Source organism: Monosiga brevicollis, genomic scaffold, assembly GCF_000002865.3.
Source record: "Monosiga brevicollis MX1 MONBRscaffold_5 genomic scaffold, whole genome shotgun sequence".
Lineage (NCBI taxonomy): Eukaryota > Choanoflagellata > Craspedida > Salpingoecidae > Monosiga > Monosiga brevicollis.
The window spans coordinates 1482587-1504349 of NW_001865042.1; the positions used below are offsets into that span (position 1 = coordinate 1482587).

The window sequence follows — 21763 nt, forward strand, 5'->3', positions numbered from 1 at the left end:
TTGTGCTCTGCGTTACCAATTCAGTAAGGTCTTCACGCATGCATGACTCGAGTCACATGAGTAAGCGGATTCACACTGACTTGCTGGTTGAGTACGACTGCACCACGCATCATCATCTCGCTTCAAGCTCTTCACATTTTGATGTGATGTGCCCCAGAGTTGCATGCATGCAGACATCATTGCTTTGTGGAGGTCTCAACTACGTTTTTTGACCCCCTCCTTGTCTTCCTGTTCTTGTTGTTTCAAAATCGGATTGGTCATCCGAGATGTGAAGCAGCAGGAGCACAAATTGGCATCAATTGGCAGGAGAAGAGGGCGTGGCAAGCGAATGGTCACCCGTGGACGAGGCAACGCATGCTTCAAAAGGTAAAAAAAAATATAACAACCAGGTAGACGAGTAAAAGAAGAACAGAAGGTCGTTGCAAAACTTTTAGCATTTAAAAGGGCTTCATGACACGGCTCTGCGCCTTGCCGCCAGCATAAAACTCGGCCAGCTATTTCGAAACAGGAGATAGAAGAGCCAGAAAAACAGAAAAAAAGTCAACGTGAGCAGTCAAACAAGCTGCGGCGCAGAGAGGGCAGTTGTTTCCGCGGGTGCAAGACCCGTGTCTACAGGCGTCCGGCACGCACCTTCTTGGCCTTCTCCACGACGTTTTGCTTGTTGAAGCCAAAGTACTTCATGACCTCGCCACCTGGGCCAGAATGTCCGAAGGAGGACATGCACACTTGACCGTGCGAGTACTACAGGTTTGGTGAATCAAAAGTTCAGGAAAACGCTCGAGTACTTTGTTGCTGCTTGAAATCACAAGGCCGCCGCAAAAGCGTGACTTACGCGCTCCCATCCGGTGGCAGCCCCTGCCTCAACGCTCAGGACAGGTACGCCATCGGGGAAGATGGACTCCTGAGTTGCCATCGCGAAGCAAGATGACACGAGAGGGGAGCTGATTGTGAGCCCATGACGACACAGCAACGCCCGTCCGTCCGCCTCAAATTGAAGAAACAAAAGCAGACTGACCTTGTACTCTTGAGACTGTTGCTCAAAGAGTTCCCAGCAGGGGAAGGACACGACGCGAACCTTGTGGCCTGTTGGTGGCATGAACAAGACAGAGAGGTGTAAGATCCCCGCCACACAACCCGCCACAAATCGCCATGACCTACACGTACCATCAGCCTCCAAATCGTCGACGGCTTGCATGACAAGTTGCAGCTCCGAACCCGTGGCAGTTAGAATGATGCTGGGGGGATCAGCGTTGCGCACCACGTAGGCACCCTTGAGCACACCGTCAATCGAGGTGCCAGCAATGTTGGCGCAGCCTTGGCGCGAGAGGGAGAGGATCGATGGCGTCGACGACTGAAGCAGAGCTGCCTTGTAGGCACCCGAGGTCTCGTTGCCGTCCGCAGGGCGGATGACCAGCAAGTTGGGAATGGCGCGGGCAGAGGCCAGTGTCTCCACGGGCTGATGCGTGGGTCCATCCTCGCCCAACCCAATCGAATCGTGGGTCATGACGTAGATCACACGGAAGTGCGACAGGGCTGACAGGCGCACCGCACCAAAAGCATAGCCTACAGACAGGTACAAGGCGCCCCGGGGCGGCAACAAGCGTCAGTCTAGCAGACGAGTCACATGCTGGGCCCATTGGATACGGCCAGTCAGTTGAGGGTAATTTCAGGGTTTATACAAACCGGTAAAGACCAAGAAGGTAGCCCCAAAGGGGATGATGCCGCCATGCGCGGCCATGCCGTTGCACACGGCGGCCATGGCATGCTCACGCACACCAAAGCGAATGTAACTACAGTGCAAACGGCGTTCAGCACCCGAATATCATGTGCATCAGATGAACCCAGCAAAACAGGAGTCACAGGGACAAAAGGGAGTGGGAGAAAAAAACAAACAAACAAACCAACAGACAGTAAGCTCTGCCGTGTGCGAGGAGGCATCATCGACTGTACTGCTTACCGGCCTTCGGGGTGCTTGTGGCTGAAGTCGAGGTCGTTGCCCTTGACCTTGGTCAGGTTGCTGGGGGTCAAATCAGCAGAGCCACCGACCAGCTCGGGCAGGGTGGGCACCAGCTTCTCGAGCGTGAACATGGAGTACTTGCGGGTGGCTTCGGCCTTGGACTCGGAGGTATAGGCGGGGAGTTCCTTCTCCCAGCCCTCGGGCAGGTCGCCCTTCATGCGGCGCTCAAAGTCGGCAGCCAGCTCCGGAAACTTGCTCCTGTACTCGGCCAGCAGCTTGTCCCAGTTGGCCGCGGCCTCACGACCGAGGTCGGCGCGCTTCTTGTAAAACTCGTAGACCTCGTCGCTCACCACGAAGGAAGCTTCCGGGTCGAAGCCATAAAGCTTCTTGACCTGGGCCAAGTCCTCATCACCCAAAGGAGAGCCATGGACCTTCTCGGTTCCCTGATTCTGGGAACCAATGCCAATGACAGTGCGGACCTTGATGATTGAGGGCTTGTCTGTGACGGCCTTGGCATCCTCAATGGCCTTGAGCAGCTCGGCCGGATCGGTGCTGTCGCCCTTGCTGACGCTTGACACGTGCCAGCCGTAGGCTTCGTAGCGCTTGAGAACGTCCTCTCCAAAAGACAGCTCGGTCTCACCATCAATGGTGATCTGGTTGTCATCATACAGCACGATGAGCTTGCCCAGGCGAAGGTGACCGGCCAGCGAGGAGGCCTCGGCGGACACGCCTTCCTGAAGACAGCCGTCACCGCAGATGACAAAGGTGTGGTGGTCCACCATGTCGAAACCGGGTCGATTGAACCTGTGCCCCATCAGGGGGAGGAACCAGCGCAAGGAATGATGCATGCACAGGATGAGCAGGGGCGGACGAGATATTCCATCGAGGCAATGGGTGAATGACGAGTCGTAAGGATGGTGGCCAACAATGCGCGTACGTGGCGGCAAGGTGCTTCTCAGCAAGGGCAAGGCCAACGGCATTGGAGAGGCCCTGTCCCAGAGGACCGGTAGAGACCTCAATGCCCTCGGTCAGGTGGTTCTCGGGGTGGCCGGGCGTGCGGCTCTCGACCTGGCGGAAGGACTTGAGGTCATCCATCGTCATGTCATAGCCCGTCAGGTGGAGCATGCTAATACGTGTAGCCAAGTTCATTGATGGTGAGGGAGTGCTCCAGCGCAGTTTGTCACGAGCCTCTTCAAAATCGGGTGCTCAACTCGACTCGACACTTACCAGTATTGAAGTGCACAGGCGTGGCCGTTGGAAAGGACAAAGCGGTCGCGGTTGAACCAGCGCGGGTTGGAAGGGTTGTAGTTCATGACCTATTATTTATTTTATTGTTTAAGTTTTTTTCGTGCGCAGGAGCCCGTTCAACCCAGTGCGTACAATGTGAGGGCATAGTATGGAGTTCGACTGATGGTACATGTTGGCCGCTTGGCATGGCTTGGCCAAGCCACTGGATGAATGAGAGGGGGCAACATGAGTGTGTGGCACATACCGCGCTCCACAGAGCGTGGGCCATCGGAGCGCAGCCCATAGGGGCACCGGGGTGGCCGCTGCTGGCCTTTTGGACCGTGTCGGCCGCCTGCGCAGAGGAGAAAGAAAAAAAAAAAAAAAAAAAAAAAAAAAAAAGACACGTGCAGTGTCATGAATGAGATGGAGCCCATTCGCATGTTGGTCAAGATGCACGGAGACATTTCTCTGCTACGTACCAACACGCGAATGGTGTTGACGCAAAGCTTGCTGAGGTCGTCCTGCATCATCTTGACGCGCTTAGGGTCAGCCATTACGGTTCTAAAACAGCCACCGCCGCACGCGCACAAAAGTCAAGACAAAAGAGTCTTGTGAAATACTTGAAAACTTGTCGATGCTGGCAGCGAATGGCAGCGGTCGCGGTGCCCTCATGTATGATGGCCAGAAAACAAAGCAAATATCCGTTTCCCCCTTGTTCACAACTTCATGGCACATGGAGGCGAATATTCGACATGGCACTGCTGTCCACACGTCATGGTCGGAAAGTTGGGCCGCCACTGGATTTGGTGTTGTGAACTCACTTTGGAGAGAGGGGTAGAGTCGGCGGGAAAGCAGTGGAGACTGAGGAAAAAACAATGCATTAAAAACAAGTGAGACTTGATAAACTTGAGCCGAGACTATGACCCCAACAGCTTTTGCAAACGAGACTGATGCCCGAGCGACGCGGCACTGCCGTTTCCCACTGCCAAGCACACACTTACAATCAAAGGGAGAGGGGAGCAAAATGGAAAAAAAAAGCAAAGCGCCGTCAACTTGCAATCATCACACGAAAGAAAACCACGAGATCAAGGGCATGTCGAAGAAGATGCAGCAATATTTGAAGAAGATGCAGAAAAAGTGTAGGAGAGTAACCCTGTAACGTGGAGAAGATGCAGCGTCTACAGCAGCAGACAAGGGAGACTCCAGGAAGACTCCAGGCTTGTCAGACAATAAAACCCCTCTAAAAGTATTTTACATCTCTTACCAACGCTGGCTCAGCCGACCGGCTGCCTGTGAGGGGTGCGATTTGAAGGTGATTGTCGGAAGAACTTTTTCAATTTCCACTGCTGTTGATCGAGCATCTCAAAGCACAACGCTTCCATAAAGCGCTCTAATCTAGTTCTCAACACGAACGGTGAACAGTTTGACAGCCGTTTCGAAGAAGAGCGGTGGGTCCAGATTCCTATGGGATTGGCCAAGCGCAAACTTGGGTGAGAACAGGCCGTGGTCACCGCTGTACGGTTATCTTGCGCGCACATGAGACGTCCACGTACTTGAGGAAGATGAAGGACCAGACAAAAGAGTAGAACCAAACGGTACAGCGTGTTGAATCTACAAAACAACAAGAGTGGAATGGTGACCTGAACAAAACTCTATATCGGTGAACGAAAAACCATGTGCGCGTGGCAGACCGCAAAGACGCACTCTTGTACTTTCGCGAGACGATCGGCGGCGGCACTGGCAAGAGGCCCACCAACGTGCCGTCCTTCAAAAACTCGATAATCTCCACCTCGTGCGTTACGCCCCTAAACCCGCCAGATCAACGACGAAACGCGGAAGCATCAGCACCCCGAAACACAAGTGGTCGACAACAGTCGTGTCCAAGAAATCAAGTCGACAACAAATTGCGGCTTGCTTTCTTGGACACAATATGTTCGTTGGCCGGGGCCCCCAATCTCCCATTCGGTGCGACGCTTTATCGGGGTGCACAGGACTGACTTTTTCTGACACAGCTTCTCCACTTGGGGTACTAGAACCTTGAGCAGGCGAATGATTGTCCCCAAGGGCAGCTGCGTGCGCCAGCTACTCATCTGTTGCACGATAACACGCATGGTTAACACAACGCTTTTCACCAGCCGAACCAAGATTGTAGGGGGAGTGGCAGGAGAAAAGGTGCTTCATCCTGGGCCAGGATGTGTCAAGCACTAACCCATTCCTCGGTGGCCACAAAGCTTGGCTCAATCACCACCTCGGGGGCAGGCGCGGGGCCCTTGCTTTTGCGCTTGCCGTGACCTGTGCCCGACTCGACAGTAAAGTGCTCCTGGATGTCTTGCTGTTGAGGGTGGGGGGGGTGCATTGGTTCGCCAGGGGTCAAAAGCAGAGTCGTAAGGTCAGCATGTTGCAAAGTGACTGCACAGACGCTTGGTACAGGTCACAAGTGAGCAAGCAGGAGTCAAGCCGCGGTGAATGCTTGTAACGAACATCAGGAGACAGAGTAGTCTTGATCTGTCCAATCCTCTGCGCATCCAGGTATTGAGCTTCCTCTTCGGAGGGCCGGTCCGCCGCATATACGACCGCCTCGCTCCCGGGTGGCGCCGGGGCATTCTTGACCTGTTCCGTTACAGCTGCGGCCCCGGGGTTGATGGGCGCGGTTTCCACCACGGTGGTCGGAGGACTTCCTGCCTCGGCAGCGGTCGCCTCTTGGGAGTCTGTGGCTCCTGTGGTTTCGCTGGCTTCTGCGCCCTCTTCGGCTGCGGTAACCTCGTTTGCCTTGGCCACCTCGGGCGAGGTGGATGGGGGACTTTGCTGGGATGAGGACTCGGAAAGCGTCAACATGCGCAGCTTGAAAAAGGCCTATACGAGTGCGCGCCAGTAAAGCCATGAGCAACCAAAGAACACCACGCAATAGTCCTGTCATAAGAGCCGTTTTGTTGAACAACCGATAAAACACACGCAACTAAACACGCGACTCGAACAAAGTGCTTGAGCGCAGCGCGTACCTCGCGTTTGCGAATGATGACATAAACCAGATGGTGGTTTCCGCTAAACTGGTACTGGATCAAATTGTTGAAACTCTGCGTTGATACACCCCGAGTACGAGCGTGTCAGCGCCAGGTGCTGCATAAACAAGTACGCTACACCGGCGGATTTGTCTTGCTGTAGGAGGCAAGAAAAGCACTCACTTCAAGCAGATAGTGGCAAAGTCGGTGGTTCGTTGCGTTGGCAAACAAAAACTTGGATGACGTGAATACCTAGGTAAGACAGCGCCAAAAGAAAAAAGAAAAAAAAAAAATGAGGCCAGCACCATGAAAACAGTTTCTTGGTCCCAACCGCGGCATCCACTTGGCGCAAACACCAACTACACCCTACCTGGAATAGGTTGACCAGTTTGTTGGCGGCCACCAGATTCAGAGCTTTGAGATAGGGCGAGACTAATGGCGATTGCAAGACCGTGCTGAATGAGCATCTGGGTGCCTCATGTATGTACGGGGTGTGGCACGGCTAGTTTTGCTTGATCAGAACAACCGTCCAGCTAAAGATGGCGACCAACCGTTGACAATGATGGTCAGCAGACACTCGTACAGGGGGGACAGTTTCTTGTTGGGGCCTGCGAATTTGTCACCGATCGACGTGAGGTAGACAATGCCGCACACAGCCAGCTCAGGGACCATGGGCGTCTTACTGAGCAGCAAATTGTAGAGAACCATGATCAAGAGATCACCGTGGGAACCATTGCTGAAAGGTGCATCTTCGAATTGCACCACTGGCTCATAAGGCTGTGCCAATGGTCAAGAGGGATTCACAAAAAAAAAATTAAAAAAAAAAAAAGTGAGACGGGCATGCGCTGCTCCAACCATGCAATTTTCCATACCGACTCACCTTATTCAAGCGTACAGCAAAGTTGCGTTGACTCGAAAGAAGCAGGCACCAGTACACGCCGACATGCAGGAGGCCTGTGGCCGTAGGGTCGGCGCGCAGCTTGTTGATGTGGTATAAAATGGGCACCAAAAGCTGGAGAACCTTGCCACTGGTCAACATTTCATTCAAAAAGTCCGCATTGAGCTCACTCATGCGCCAGGTCAAGACGATCAGTTCTGCGCGTTGATGAACAAATGAGGCGCGGTGGTACCATTGCAAAGCCTGACAAGACCAAGGTTGACGTACCGTGATGAAGATTGACCTGCTTGTAGGACGCTGGCAGGGTACCGGCCTCCAATGGGTTCTTGAGCAGCCGGATCAAGTTGTCCAGCACAAAAGTAATGTCCTCGCCCTTCAACTTTTGCAAAAAGGTCGCGAGCACGTTGCTGGACACAGGCTCCACGTCGGTTGCGCCCGGTGCCTGTTTGTCGCAGCATTAAAGGCAACAGAATTGACGAGAGAAATAAGATGAAGGAAGCCAAGGCAAAGCCGACGCAGCCTTGTGATCAGCCGCTCACGGCACGGGCTTGGCTGACGAACCTCTAGCTCAGGCACGCTGTGCGAGGGTGGGGCGTAGTCGAGCAATAAGCAGAGGACTTGTCCACAGAGCTAAGGAATAGCGATAATGGTCAGTAAGGTCCACCGCAACAAGACCAGTCCAAGAGAGAGGATCGATCCCTTTTCACACGCTGTCCGCACTGCTTGGCCGGCACGCGGCTTTCACGGGCGCAGTGTTGAAGATAAAGCCAGATGCATGGCCTGTTCTACAGACCTGACTCAGTTGCTCGCGATTATCATCTGGGACCATGACATGGCCGTAGGGTAGACCGTAGCCCACGGGGTCATAGGCAAGCAGGCAGTTGAACATGGAGGTCAACAGAACCGACGTGTTGCGGTGCATGCCACCTATCCCAGGGCCAGGTGAGACTTGCGATACATTCGGGGATCCTGCAGACGGAGAGATGACGACACGTTTTCGCACCCGCAACAAAGGCCATCCAAATGTTGTTGGTGGGCACCAGGTCGCGGGCAAAGGTGTAGAGCGGCTTGGACATGCAGGCCAGTAGCAAGAAGAGGAGTTCACAGCGATTGCTGATAAAGCTCGCCGAGTCGCGCGCGACGTTGGACTTTGAGCCCACACCCGCATACCTATGAACACACCACGTCAGAGCCTCGGATGCACACAGGATTATGACATTTCATGCTTGAACAGCATGGGGCTAGCGGTGAACAAGTCCCAGCCACTATACCAAATGAGGTCAGCGCCCTCGAGGACAGCGATGGGTGTGGCATGTTGCGGGGGCCGATCACCAAAGGGCATCATGCGTCCCTGCGACCACACACCACACGAAGCGTGTCGTTGCGAGTGAGGGCGTGTTTCGTTGCTCTCATAAGCACAAAACAAAGCAGGGATTGAGAGCAGGTTGAGGGAAGCATGGTGTGGTGATGCATTGCTCTCTGCGCCGACGTACCACGCTCCGATTGCTGGTAAAGCCAGGCACGAGCAGCAAGTCCTGCGTTTGATATATCGTGCATGAAGCAAAACGTGTTGGTCAGACACACCATGAAAGCTGTGCTGTTAGGCCAATGAAAATGGAAAGCGGAAGAGAATGAAAGACTTGGCTCTAGCTCGAGTGCGATGCATCAGTCGGGGTTGATACGAACGAGAATAGCGACCAGCAACGTCTGGTACAAAGGCACATTGGGCGTCTCGTGCAAGGCGCGGGCGCGCTCCAGCTGCCAAGACAAAGCATGTTCAGATCAGAGATTGGCGGGAAAATCAAAGGCCACGGCCGTGAGGTGAAGACTCTGCACCACGTGTGCTATGAGAAGAGGGCGCGCTACCTCGGCTTGTTGCTTCTCTTCTGCTTCTTTGACGCGCTGCGCTGGGTGACCAGGCGAAGCTGGCTTCTCCAAAAAGTTTTCCGGCTAGAGCAATCATGAATCACGCAGGCAGTGGGCAGTGCGTTAAGCGGTGCTACGTGATTGCACCAGCATGTGGTGTGGAACGGTGGGCGCTGAGGTTGCAACCAAAGGAGGGCACACTGACCAGGGTGATGACGACACCGACGGGGGTCGGCGTTTGCCAAAAGCCATCCCAGCTGTCGTCCTCCATCATGACGGGCACCAAGCGCATCAAGAGGCGAATCACGTTGAGAGCCATGTTGCGGCTTTCCGTGGTTGCGAGGCCCGTGCGTGTGAGCGCTTGCAGCTGGAGGATGGCACGGCGCACGAGCGTGGCCAAATTTCGGGGATTGGCATCTTTGATGTGGTGGACGTAGACGGGCATGACATCCTTGAAAATCTAGAAAAGCCCAGCGTGATGAGCGCAGTCGTCGTGTTGCCCGGAGCTGCGAGAGGTGCAGAGCTGCGCGAGGGGTGCTTATCGTCGCAAGTGCCAGTTCCCATGCATGCGAACCTGGCCCAGGGGCATTTCCGTGGTCGGCCAAAACTTGTCCCAAAATTCTACATCCTGCATCTCCTTGACCTGGAGCAATATCCCGTTTGAAGGCACCAAGGCCGATTCAGGAGGTACATCGCCATTGGCCGACCGAGGCCAAAAACGCACAGTCACGACGTTAGCCCATAATGATAACAAGTCAGCGGGCAGTGGTGTGCGACTGCGCACGCACGCACACACGCAGAAGAAGCACAGTGAACAACGAGCAGCCCACCGACCTGCGAGTCCTTGAGCTCCTCGACCAACGGGGCCAAGATCGAGCTAGAGGCACCCATGCTCACGGTGCAGCATACAAAACCAGGTCGCACTGATGAGCGGAACGACTCTTCTTCACTTGGCGCGAATGACAAGGCAGTTGAGTTGAGTCGGATTCTGGTTGCGTCGTCGTCGTTTTTTCAAAATTGCACATGAAAGAAGAGAGAAAAGTTTGTGAGACAGAGACAGAGACAGAGACAGAGACAGAGACAGAGACAGAGACAGAGACAGAGACAGAGACAGAGACAGAGACAGAGACAGAGACAGAGATTTCGTGTTTCATGTGCATCATGTGCAAGCACGCATAACAATTGGTTTTGTGGCATGGGAATGGGAGATTGGCGGGGGTGACTTGCACTGTCGATGATGGCTTGGGTGGATGATGGAGTCACTGCTGAGACGCCGGGGCTCCCCGAACAGTCAGGAAACCCAGTTGTGGAGCTTTCACCATGAAATTCGACAAGCAAAAGACACGCACAGAGCAAAACCAAAGAGGGAACAGCCACAAACAAAACGACATTTGGCTGTGATACAAACACAAACAGACCAGGGAGTACCGCGCCAGGTGTGACACTTATCTAACACGCAAATGATTCAAAGCAGGCCAAGGACAATCATTTCACGAGTTGGCAGCCTAGCAATCGCCAATCATCGTGATGATGTTATCGAGGCCAATGAGATAGCCGTCCTCCTGACTGCCTAGCTTCCAGGGCAAGTCGTGATGAATTTCCTTATCCACGCGCGACGTCTTGCCAAAATCAATCATCCAGACCCCGGCCTTGCCAGTTGAGTCGTAGATGAACAGCAGTGAGCTTCCAATCAGCTCGTGGCACTGCACCCACAGATGATGCATGCGTGTCATGTGAGTCTCGGAACAGCCGACGAATCTCGGCCCCCCCAGTCCCTGGCTTCTGCTTCCTATCCAGCGCTCTGGCGCGGGCACTGTCATTGAGACATTTACCTTGAAAAAGGAAGATACGGGAAGTTTATCACGCATGGCTTCGAGCCGATCCAGGATCCGCCGCTTCACGCGGTCATGTAACTCGGGCTCCGTGTCGCGCGGAGGGAAAAATGACTCGATCACGCGAAAAACTTCCGAGCGTAGTTTTACCCGTTGAAAATCGTTTCGGGGGGGCTCATGTGCCTTCTGTGAACAATTTGAAATGGCAACACGGGGGGCAAGCGTAACACTCGTCACGGCAGGCGAATCAATTCTGGGTGGTGGCCATGGCGCACGGGTCCAAGGAAGCGGCGGAAAGATCTGACCTTGACGGCTTCCACACGAAGGCCAAGCGTGTTGGTGGAGCTGAGGCGTTCACGGAACATCATGTAGCGGAGCTTGGTAATGCCGTGCTCCTTCTCCTCCTCCGTTGGCTCATCGGGATCCAGTTTCATCATCTTCTGCAGCAGATCGGGTCGGCGCGTTGTCTTAATCACCTCTGATTCCAAAAACGTGCGTACGCCCTGCAGGTTTGTGTGCCCCCAGAAAGGACCGGTTGGTGAGATTTTTCATAGACATGAGAATTCGAGACGCAAGCAAGTTGACAAAGGAAATGCCAAAGCGACGAGCAAGAGTGGTGGGAGGCCCCATTCAGCAGCGCAGAGCCACACCACGAGCAACAAAACCCACCAGCTTGATATCCATGACAGAGGGATCAGTGAAATTGCCAAGCAGGTCCTGCATTTCCAGGTACTCGGCCTTGCTGCCCTGACTGTCTTCAATTTGGACGGCTTTGAAGTAGAGCGGGACCATCGGCTTGAGCACGTCGCTCATGAGGGATTCCAAGGCAGCCTTTTCGAGTACAGATGATTTCTTGTAAATGATGCCACCCTGTCCGGAGATAAAGTCTCCTTTATGCCCAGCAAGCTGAATAAAGGGATAGCGCTGACGCACGCCGCTCAGAAAGGAGCCCAACGGCGACTGCAGTAATCTGCGCCAAGAATGCTTGGCTGAAGCGCCCTGTCATTGGGATTGACACGCCACATTTTGACGACACAGAGTGCAAGAATATTCAAAGCGGGCAGACGAGTCCAGTGAGACATCTTCTCCACCTGGGTACCAAGCATTTGGCTGACTGGACCAATTTCGGCGTGCAGGCTTAGACAAAGAGTTGGGAGGGGCGGGCGCTTACCGGCTCGCGGAATGCAAAGAGATGGTCATCGCGCACGACGGGGGGCGGAACTACGTTGCGACTCTCGATACTGGCCTCGTCGAAAAATTCCTTTGGGATGATCAAAGCAGCGGTCATGTAGCTAAATTCAGAGAAAGGCAGTGAGGTGAGAAGGACCTTCAAAGTGAACGACCGAATGGCGGATCCAGTGAAATTGGGAGCGGGGAATGGCGAAGCAGCAAAAAAAGGACAGTGGGGCAGGGAGAGAGAGAGAGAGAGAGAAAGAGGGAGAGAGAGAAGGTGGACATGGTCGGGTTGGACCCACTCACGGCTGATTGGAGGTAAGATCGTGGTCACTGCTCGTGACGGCGGCTTCGTGCGCGAGGGTGGTCAAAACTGTACTGGTGTCGTGCGACAAGTGCTGTCGCAAGACCCGCAGGTGCTCAGTTTCGAGGGCCATGACCTGGGGCTAAAGCGCGTGTCTATTCCAGGCTTGCTGTACGCGGGACTGGATTGATGGATCGTTCAGCCTGATGGCTGGTGTTAACGTGCCATGACGTGCTGAGGTGATACGACCTGCGGCAACTCGAAGCGCAAATCCGTATCGCCCTTTTGGCTTTGCAGATCTCGGCACGCCAATTGCCCTTGCTACCGCAAGTCGAACGATGCAACTCGGCACACCAAAGTCGTGACAGGCTCGATCTTGACCAAGTTCTTGGCGGCGACGAGCTCGGGGCAGATGTACCAGCTGTGCCCGAGTTTTGGACTGGTTCACCCGTTGATGGTGAGCTGAGTCTTCAACAAATCCCAAACGCGATCGCGTGCTGACGCCGCTTTTCCCCGTGCTCTGAGATGACTCAACCGGCCACAATCGTGCAAATCATTTACCACGCGAGCCACAGCCCAGATCCGCGTGTTGATCAGCCGCGATACGCGCGCGCCCGAAGCGTCTCCGCCGCTGCGCACAAAAAAAAAAAAAAAAGACACAACAGACACGCGATGCCTCTCTCTCTCTCTTATGCTTTCTTCTCTCTTCTCTCTGCTCTCTTCTCTCTTCTCTCTTCTCTCTTCTCTCTTCTCTCTTCTCTCTTCTCTCTTCTCTCTTCTCTCTTCTCTCTTCTCTCTTCTCTCTTCTCTCTTCTCTCTTCTCTCTTCTCTTCTTTCTCTATTCTCTCTTCTCTCTTCGCTCATCTCTCTTCTCTCTTGGAGAAAACCTTTTTTCTTTGGTTCTTCGGTCTCTGGTCTTTCCTGATGCCTTCCTCCGCTCTGGCTTGTCCCTTTTTTGGGCGTCGAGGTTCCTTGGAAGCGGCTTTTGATCTCCGTGTGTGGAAGGCGCGGCGCTTCTCCACCCTCAACTCTGTTGGACCCACGCAGCATGGTCAAGAAGGATGGGTTGAAGCCAGCGAGATATTTGTGGCTCTCATGATGAAAAAGACTGTTTTTTCCACATCATTAGTGAGACAATGGATAACCATGTAAATTTGACCCGCGCAGCGGTTGATAAAAAAACCTGGTTGAGGCATATCAGAGTCAATGTGCCAAAGTCAAGCAGTGGCATCCCGAACGTCGCCAGACAAGAGCTCCGATTTAATTTGGTCCACCAACGACACATCAGCTCCAGTTGTTTCCACCTGGTCTTCCATGAGATCCTAGAGTACACCCACCACCAGTGTGGAGTGTGTGTAGAACGGGAGTGAGAGAATGCAAGCAAAAAGAAGAGTCGTCGAAACAGTCCCCCAAGCAAGAGGACAAACCTCCATCCACAATCGCACAGGTGGCACCTGTGGCAGCAACAAAAGAGCACACGCGCAGAAAGATGAGGTGGATCAGCTTCGGCTTTGAGAAACGAATAAAACAAACACCAAGCACCCAACACACATACCACGGTGGTAGACGATGAATGCGCACACAGCCGCGGGTTGCTAAAGCGAAACAAAAGCGACCAACAGCATCGTGAAAAGGCCAGTAGGGCTGCAAGGAAGGAAATAAAAAACATGGAATACCCATGAGAATCCCATTTCACGCACAGTTCAAAGGCGGCCAGTGTGAGCTGCTCCGGTGCCACCGGCGGCATGGTTCCACGTATGATGGCCGTTGTGCCGCCCCTTTGTTGTTGGATTGCCGCCGTCTTTGATGCTTCTTGCAAGCCCTCGGGGCCCGACCTGTGCCCATGATGGAATTCGTGAGCTCGTGAACCTGGAGCTGAAACCCTGGCAGCGTCAGAGGCTTGGGTGTACCTCTTGGTCGAAGACACGTCTGCTGGTTGACCAGACCCGGACTGGTTGGTATTGGCGTTGACCAAGAGGGGTCGACCCGGCATGTCGGGCACGTAAAGCTGTTGCTTCTCATCCTTGAGAATATGCTGACGACAATATTGGCTAAACGGCAGCGCGCTAGTGGAAGATTCAAGGGACATTTCAAAGCATTAGAGCGAGAAAAAGTAGCAGGCAAGTGTGAGGCACCCATCTCACAGCGGCTCTTGGACATCAACTTTCTCCACATCTCCTAGCATCCCAAAGCCAAACCGAGACAGACATGGCAGGGCAACGCTCGACCGCTCCGTCTGTCGCCTCAGACGATGCGCGGGCCTCGAATATGCATCGGAAGGCCTGGGGCCGCGTTAAATCCATCGTCTCAGTCGGTGAGGAGGTCTCAGTCTTAGTCTCGGGTTTTGGGGATTCCGCATGAGATCCACTCGCTGGAGGCCGAGCGAAACACAATAAAGAGATGGTAATGAGCGCGGTGGTCAGGTCGAAGGTGTGACCGATGCACATGCCACACAACGGTTGGCCCCTGGCGGGAATCAGCAGCAATGGGGATGTCCCATCCGCACCATCATCTTACGTGTTGGCAGTGTGCGTAGCTTGCGAACCAGCAATGCCGCGTCTTGGCGGGTAGGCACGAGGCTAATGGGTTCGGTATCCAATTCATCCAAATCCAATTCCCGGGGCACCCGCATGGCCAAAGCTTGGCGGTGTGCTGGAATGGGGATGGTGCCGTCTTCATCAGCATCTTCATCTTCCTCCTCTCCGTCGGGAGTAGCGTCCATGGGCTCAAGCATGCCTTGCGCGCGCAGTTGGGCGGTGGCGTCGGCGTCAAGCTCCGCCTGCACGCGCGATATCGAGCTGCGAAGCTCGTCTGCATCCTTCTCATAAGCCAGTCGCTTGAGAGACAGCTGCTGCTGCAAGCGTTGCATTTTTTCTGCTCGTTTGGAAAAACAAATACACCAGACACCAGACACCAGACACCAGACACCAGGCTCGTGGTCAAGTACGGGTGACAACTCCTCCTTGGCTCGGCACAAGGCTTCGTGATTACAATCAAATGCAGGACATACGATGGTACAGGTGGCGCAGCTTGACGAGATGAGCCTCTCGTCGTCGCTGAATGTCCTCGACCGACATGATGGTTTGCCCAGCTAAGCAATCTTCCGCATCACCCTCGCTAAAGTCGTCCGACTCGCTCAGGCCCCGCGCTTGATTGGCCGCCTGAACCCGTGCCTGACCAGATGTGCACAGTGCAGAAACGCGTGAGAAAATGAGCTTTTATCCTGTCACAGGCACAGATGCAGAATTGTTGAGCGAACCACCACCAAGGTTGGTTTAAGCGTACCAAGTCCTCTGCCATGCTTTCTGCGCGCGCTCCAACAAACAGATCAGCCTCGAAATATTCCTCCGGATCGCTCGACAAATAGCCATGTTCCTCGACGTATTCCTGAGCACCAAGCAACGGACAGGAATCATTGCAAGTGTGAGCATGCGAGCATCAGGCACAGCAGGGATTCCAGCTCGAGTCCACTCAACGGCATGCTCTCTTCGGGCGCAATTTTTGGCACCTTATCTGTGGTTCCCTCTGCCTTGTTGACCGCTTTGGCGTCACTAAGCTTGGATGTGTGTGCCGCCCTACGCAGCAATCCACGTGATGAGCAGCAATCAAGACTCGGACAGCCTACTGCTGCGAGCATAGGCCACGTACGCAGTGGACGGGAACATGTGGCTGCGATGGGCTTGAGCGCTCATCAAGGCTGAAGTCTCTGGGATGTTGTGCGCTTCGAGCAGAGTCTTGAACCGCTTGCGCCGTTCCTAACAGTGTGCACACGATGCTGCATCAAGGAACGCGCATTCTTGTCGAAATGGCGAGCCAATGCCGACGCGACGCGACGCGACGCGACGTGACGCGACGCGACGTGACGCGACGAGACAAGACGAAACACTCTCGCATGCCACCAGCCGCACCTCAATGGTCGCAGGAGCCGGGACGGCCCCGACAAGCTGCTTGACGACATGACGATTGGCGGTGCTATGCTCCGCGGCCGTCGTCTTGAGTGCCATTCCCCCCACGACCTCAACCTCCAACTTGGTCCAATAGAATTCACCGCCCGACCAACGGCTGCCACCGGGAGGCACACGACAGAGAGAGACGAGAGAGAGACGAGAGAGACGAGAGAAGAGAGACGAGAGAGGGTTAGAAAGAGCGCTTAACATCCAGAGATGCGTCATAAACAGTTGCATCCACTGTAAGAAAATAGTACTACAAACAGAGAGAAGAGCACACTCACGAGCTCCAGCCAGAGGTGCATGAGAATTTGAACCACTCAGCCAGAGAAGGAGTGTGACCGTTACAAATCCGTTTTTTTTTTACTTTTTGCTGTTCGGCGGGCAGGGGGTGGGGCTGCTTCTCGTGTCAACTGCCCCGTAACCAGGAGTAGTGCTGTGGGGTTCCTGCCTGGGATTCCAGCACGTGTGTCTGGTGGCTCGCGAGATGTGGCGTGTGGAAAGAGGGGTTTGAATTTTCCAGCGTTCTCGTCGACATGGCTGACTCGAACGATGACCTTGGCACGGAGGTACTCCCGACAGCCGCAGCCGTGGAGACGGAACAGCACGGGTCCCGGCCCGCTGAGCCGAGCGCAGAAAACTCGCTGAATGAGCAGTCAAACTTGTTCTCGTCAATGGCTATTCTAACCCCGGAGGACCTCACACATTGGCATGCCACACCGGCCCGGGCCGATGCGCGCACAACCACCGCCCGTGGCGACGACCATGAATTCGAGGTGCCTGCAAAGGTACCACCAGCACAGAGCAGCCAGGCCGTGGATCTCCAGGAATCGGCCACGTCTGATCTTGATCTTGAAACACACTCCACACCCAAGCCACCAGCAGTCACGCATGAATCCCCCGTGGCCGAGGGCGACCTTCAGGCTGCTTCCGTGGCGCATTCGGGTCGTTGGCGCAGTGGACGATCGGTGCCCCCGACAGCAGCACAGGCTTGTGACTCCTGCCTCAGCCTCCAACGCGAAATGACCCAGCTTCGCCGTTATATTGGCAATGATCCCCGGCACTATGAGGTTGGAAGACCGCGCTTCTTGTCCGTCGCCTTTCGACCCTTCGCTCCTGCGCGCATTCTCCATGAATTTCATCATTGTGTTTCCCCCCGGCCCCCTTTTGCTTCAGGAGCTCATTGAAACGCTGCAGCAAAGTAATGGCTTGCTTGAGCGAAGACTTACGGCCATGGAAGACCTTCTTCAACTACAAGTTAGAGCTCAGCTACGTCTCGTTTGCGCCGCTCACCAGCCCACTTTTATCCTCACAACTCTTGTGTCGTGTTGACGCAGGAAGCAGCCGTGACCCGTGAAGCCAACACCGTTCAGCTGTCCTCAACCCTTTGTGTTCAGCCCCCACACAACGATCGATCAACTGCCCTCAATTTTTTGCGCAGGTAAGCCCTGGGGTCCCCCCCCCCCCCCCCCAAGCGCAGTCGTCCAACCGCCCACTGTTTTACTTTTCTCTCGCTCATCTGCCCCTGCGGCTGTCTATTTTTTCGGGGCTGACCGCCGCAGCTGGCGCAAGCAAGTCTATCGTTTGCTTTTGGAACGCTCTCTTGATCATGCGCAGATCCAAGCCAAGCACCGTCAACACCACCAGCAACTCCAATCGCTCAATGGACAGCTCGAGGCTGAGCATCAGGCCCGCCACTTGATCGGCACCAAGCTTGCCGATGCTGAAAGCCACGTTGATTTGCTGCGCCATCAGCTACAGGTTTGCTCGCTTTGTTTTCTTTTTCTATTTCTGCTTTTCTCTTGTTTCGGTTGAGCTCACTGATGCTGACGGTATTGCTTTCCCAATTCTTGTACTTTTTCCAAAGAGCTGCGTTGCCGAATTGCGCCGTCGCGAGCTTGACGTGTACCAGCTTGACCAAGCTCTCAGCACAAGATCCCGTAATGAGCGTCACATGCAACAGGCCATCCTTGCGTACGGCCGCTTCACCAACGTCATGTTGCATTGAACTACAAAGCCGACGCCCAACCAACCTCCACGCTTCCCCTGCTCTTCTTGACATGTCGCCCTGATACGCTTGCCCTGCAGGTTTCATGAAAAGTTTGAGCTGCTTCTTCAAGTCTTGGCACAGCAAGCTTCAACCCTTGACCGTCAAGACCGACGCCTGGCCTTTGCTGGCAGTCGCCTCAAAACGGTGTGCCTTGTCTCGCATTTTTTTGGTGCTTCTCTGCCGGTCCAAGCTCCCGTGTCCCTCTTTCTTTGTTCCTTGTCCCTTGTCCCCTGTCCGCGTCCCTTGCTCCTTGCTCTTGCCCGCCCCTTTGATCTAGTCATATCCGTACCTAATGCAGCTGGGGCTTTGGCATACATTCTTTCTGTAGCTCGAGTATGCTGTCCATCGGCTACGTCACCGCCCTTCCCCCGTGGCATCTCCTTCAGCCTCGATAGCGCATGCTCAAGACCGCTCAACTTGGCCAGATGTTGCTGATATCAAAGCTGAGGTGTGGCATGGGATCGTTTGCAATTTAATGATATTTCAAACTGATCGAGATCGCCTGCTCTGACTTTGAGTTAGATTGGCATTTTGCAGCAGCAAGTCCAGAGTCTGACCAAGGAGCGCGATTATCTTCTCACGTACGCACGCGTCTCCCATGATCTTGGGCTTTCAAGATTTTACCACCGCTGCCCGTCTTCATGCCACAGCGTCTTCCAAAACGCTTCCGAATTTTCATGTTCTTTGTGTGGCCTATGCTGCACTTGGGATGAACTTGCCACAGACACAATCGGATGCTGGAGGAAACGTTTGGCGAACGGCTCGCGGTAGAGGTGCAAGGCAGTGAGTTCGTTCTTTCATCCTTTTTATTCTTTTGTTTGCTTTGACAAACAACCTGTCTTTGCATATGCAGTCTCTGCACCACATTAAGACTGACTCTTCTCTCGACCCTTGGCATGGTAGGCCAGAAGGAGTTGGCAGACGTCAAGTCTGCCCTGACCGATGCACAACGTCGCGCCAATGCCTCCGCTCTGACTTTGGAGAAGACAGAACAGGTTTGTGCCAGGAAAGGAAGGGCTGGCATCGACGACACAATCGTGCCTGATTAGCTATGGGTCTGACAGCTTGACGCTGGGTGGAAGCAGGAACTAGAAGCATCTCGCGATGAAATTGCAAAGCTGCAGCAAGAGGTACACTCCATAACCATACGCCCTTGTGCTCGATTCTGTGTGATCGTTGTTGCTGACATTTACAACTTGCTCACTGATGTCAGCTGTCAAGGAACAACGAGGCTGCGCGCCAGGCACAAGACGATGTGCGGCGCCAGCACCAGCAGGAACTGGACGCACCACAGAGTGAGTGGGCAGCACAGTGAGGCTTGGTTGCAATGTGATCTGATGAAGCAGATGCAACCTCATTGGTTGGCTGCCTCGGGTGGGGTGCATGGTAGGCGAGCAAGCAAAGACTTTGAGGCAAATGGAGCTTCGAGTGCAAGATCTGGAAGCACAGCTCAAAACTAGCCAGGTCGCTACCTGTTGCTGCCCCTCCGCTTGGCTTTCTTGGGTGATTAGAGGTGGTGTGCAGTTGACAGGCAGGCTGTGTGTATGCACAAACAAACGCAGCTGAACAAGATGGACCTTGAGCGACGTCTGGACACGAGCGCGGCGCGGCACGAGAGCGCTTTTGAGTTGGAGCGCCAAGACTTGCGGCGAGAGATTGATCAGCTTCGCCTCAGCTTGCAAAGTGTGAGCCAGGTCAGTTCGAGATGCTGACTTCTCCTGATCCTTTCCCGGAACCCTGGGCCCGGTAGTGGCAGTGCTCATGAATGGTGTCATTTTTGGGTAATATTTTATAGGAGCGCAACGCCTTGCTTGCTAGCTTGCGTGCGCGTGCTGCGTATGGCGTGGCCCCGGCCACCAATGTGGGGGCGCAATCGTGGGGAACTTGGCCAGGCGTGACAACGGTTCCAGGACACGTCAGCCCCCAGGCTCCTTCGCAGAGTCCAGGCCCTGGCTCCGAGGCCGAAGGTCTCCGAGACGATAGAGGAGACTTGTCGTCTCACCACTCTTCACCTCCAGAACATGGAACATCCAGCCCTGCCTTGATGCCCAACGCAAGCTTTGATGCAGCTGGAGCGAGACAACGCGATGATGACTTGGTGGATCAGGTGGCCCGATTGGCACAGGAGCTTCTTGGGCAGATGAACGTGCGATCTGACACGCAGCGCTCGCCTTTGGCATGACTTGCTACGATGCCTCGCTATCGGATGAGACAGTGCACTCTCGCCCGCCAACAGTCGGTAGTAGGCGCTGATCATATCATTATTTATGCATTAACTTGCGATGTGTTGTGACCATAAGACTTTGTGTCAGATGAGAAGATTGTCGTTGATTCAAGAGTCAATTTATATCCAAAGTTGAAAAACAGGATTGTGCGAGCGGGCGAAAGACAAATAAAACCAACGAGGGAACTTGGACAACATGTGCACGCACTCTGAATGCAGTGGCCTACGCAGTAGGCACCAGGGGCGGACGCTGGAAGAAGGGCAAAGAACAACAGATAACGGGAGCTCAAGCACAAAGTAGCTACAAACAAGCAATATAAGCTAGCGCACGAGACCTAACGAGGCCCAGCGATGTGCTGCCGTCGAGTGTGATAATTAGGACAATCGAGAAAGAAGAAAAAAAAGGGGGCTGTACTCGCACAGGGTCTGGAAAAAAAAAAAGCCGACATCCCTGTGAAGGCGCAGAAGAGTCAAATCAAGAAAAGCAACAAAGCTGACCCGAAGGCGGTCGGCCCTGCTTCAAAACGCAAAAGAACCAGGGGTTAAAAACAAACCAAAACGTGGTGTGTAACTATGAACAAAAAAAAAAAAAAAAAAAGGTTTGCCGTCAAGCTCACGCCGAGATCCAATCTGAGGGCATTGGCGCATCTGAGAGATCAATATCATCCTCAAACCCAGGTCGTGGGGACGGGGGTACAAATAGGGTGCCACGAGGATCAGCCGGGTCGAAAAGGCTGGGGGCTGTCGCTGCGGCACGCTGAGCCAAGCTGGCGCTAGCATCGTCCATGCCTACACCCATGCCATAGGCCATGTCGGAGGGAAGACGGTGCCCGAGGCGATTCGACACGTGGTCTGAAGTCACGTCCATGAGTGTGGCAAAGGAGGACGTCAGGCCCATTCGCCACTCAAGGTCGTCCAGCTCGGCCGGAGGATTATGCAGGACGCAGCGGGTGCCGGTGAGGCTAAGGTCCAGTTCTGAAGACAGCAGGCTGGAAGGCTCGGGGGTAGAGGGCACCGGCAGATCCTGTTGAAGCAATTCGCGCTCCAATTCCTTCAGCATGTTGCGGGACTCGCTCTGTTGCAGCAGAGGGGTGTTTGAGAGCGTCGGATCGCCCAAGCCTGCAGAGATGTCAACGCCGGCAAACCCGTCGCTGGTCGCACTACCGGCGCTATGGGGGCGGGATGAATTGGCTGGGCGACCAGCGCTATCCACACTGCCACCACTGTCACGCCTCAAACCATGATGGCGCAGCTTGGGGCTACCGGCATGGGCGGGCTCGGGGTTG

At 54.4% G+C, this 21763-nt stretch overlaps 5 protein-coding genes across 5 annotated transcripts; 1 reads left to right on the forward strand and 4 right to left on the reverse strand.

Annotated features, from left to right (window-relative positions):
* Nucleotides 1–283: 283 nt before the first annotated feature.
* MONBRDRAFT_20362 (uncharacterized protein) lies at nucleotides 284–4045 on the reverse strand. The gene is made up of 12 exons (XM_001744360.1): nucleotides 4006–4045; nucleotides 3664–3745; nucleotides 3450–3536; nucleotides 3185–3273; nucleotides 2895–3083; nucleotides 1958–2761; nucleotides 1684–1790; nucleotides 1165–1563; nucleotides 1016–1083; nucleotides 833–901; nucleotides 631–741; nucleotides 284–494 (listed from the first exon to the last, which is right to left on the reverse strand). The coding sequence occupies exons 2-12, from the start codon at nucleotides 3736–3738 to the stop codon at nucleotides 438–440; spliced, it is 2055 nt and encodes a 684-aa protein (XP_001744412.1). The 5' UTR covers nucleotides 3739–3745; nucleotides 4006–4045; the 3' UTR covers nucleotides 284–437.
* Nucleotides 4046–4508: 463 nt separating this feature from the next.
* On the reverse strand, nucleotides 4509–9838 carry MONBRDRAFT_31774 (uncharacterized protein; the record flags this gene model as incomplete). Its single annotated transcript, XM_001744361.1, has 22 exons — nucleotides 4509–4646; nucleotides 4738–4795; nucleotides 4889–4989; nucleotides 5183–5274; nucleotides 5394–5516; nucleotides 5666–6037; nucleotides 6184–6258; nucleotides 6367–6435; nucleotides 6554–6615; nucleotides 6735–6960; nucleotides 7064–7278; nucleotides 7349–7523; nucleotides 7643–7711; nucleotides 7875–8008; nucleotides 8085–8251; nucleotides 8353–8432; nucleotides 8575–8616; nucleotides 8768–8839; nucleotides 8948–9031; nucleotides 9153–9407; nucleotides 9522–9590; nucleotides 9782–9838. The coding sequence occupies 22 exons, from the start codon at nucleotides 9836–9838 to the stop codon at nucleotides 4580–4582; spliced, it is 2664 nt and encodes an 887-aa protein (XP_001744413.1). The 3' UTR covers nucleotides 4509–4579.
* Nucleotides 9839–10452: 614 nt separating this feature from the next.
* On the reverse strand, nucleotides 10453–12389 carry MONBRDRAFT_24063 (uncharacterized protein; the record flags this gene model as incomplete). The annotated part of the gene is made up of 6 exons (XM_001744362.1): nucleotides 10453–10650; nucleotides 10780–10965; nucleotides 11085–11282; nucleotides 11449–11778; nucleotides 11951–12071; nucleotides 12259–12389. The coding sequence occupies 6 exons, from the start codon at nucleotides 12387–12389 to the stop codon at nucleotides 10453–10455; spliced, it is 1164 nt and encodes a 387-aa protein (XP_001744414.1).
* Nucleotides 12390–14219: 1830 nt separating this feature from the next.
* On the reverse strand, nucleotides 14220–16508 carry MONBRDRAFT_31775 (uncharacterized protein; the record flags this gene model as incomplete). Its single annotated transcript, XM_001744363.1, has 8 exons — nucleotides 14220–14322; nucleotides 14465–14627; nucleotides 14774–15130; nucleotides 15267–15429; nucleotides 15542–15643; nucleotides 15765–15831; nucleotides 15905–16011; nucleotides 16461–16508. Coding segments are annotated over 8 exons (1110 nt in total), but the record flags the coding sequence as incomplete, so codon positions are not given.
* A 369-nt stretch (nucleotides 16509–16877) lies between these two features.
* Nucleotides 16878–20435, forward strand: MONBRDRAFT_24065 (uncharacterized protein; the record flags this gene model as incomplete). The annotated part of the gene is made up of 14 exons (XM_001744165.1): nucleotides 16878–17273; nucleotides 17380–17460; nucleotides 17541–17644; nucleotides 17766–17964; nucleotides 18071–18177; nucleotides 18292–18397; nucleotides 18776–18834; nucleotides 18978–19036; nucleotides 19157–19248; nucleotides 19339–19383; nucleotides 19467–19548; nucleotides 19644–19717; nucleotides 19765–19947; nucleotides 20049–20435. The coding sequence occupies 14 exons, from the start codon at nucleotides 16878–16880 to the stop codon at nucleotides 20433–20435; spliced, it is 1974 nt and encodes a 657-aa protein (XP_001744217.1).
* Nucleotides 20436–21763: the final 1328 nt, after the last annotated feature.

Bases quoted from the DNA above. Each gene is read 5' to 3' on its own strand.
- MONBRDRAFT_20362 (XM_001744360.1), bottom strand. From the start codon at position 3,738: ATGGCTGACCCTAAGCGCGTCAAGATGATGCAGGACGACCTCAGCAAG. The intron at 2,762-2,894 runs GTACGCGCATTG...GATGGGGCACAG, and splicing joins GAGAAGCACCTTGCCGCCAC to GTTCAATCGACCCGGTTTCG. The intron at 1,564-1,683 runs GTTTGTATAAAC...ACCTGTCTGTAG, and splicing joins TACCTTCTTGGTCTTTACCG to GCTATGCTTTTGGTGCGGTG.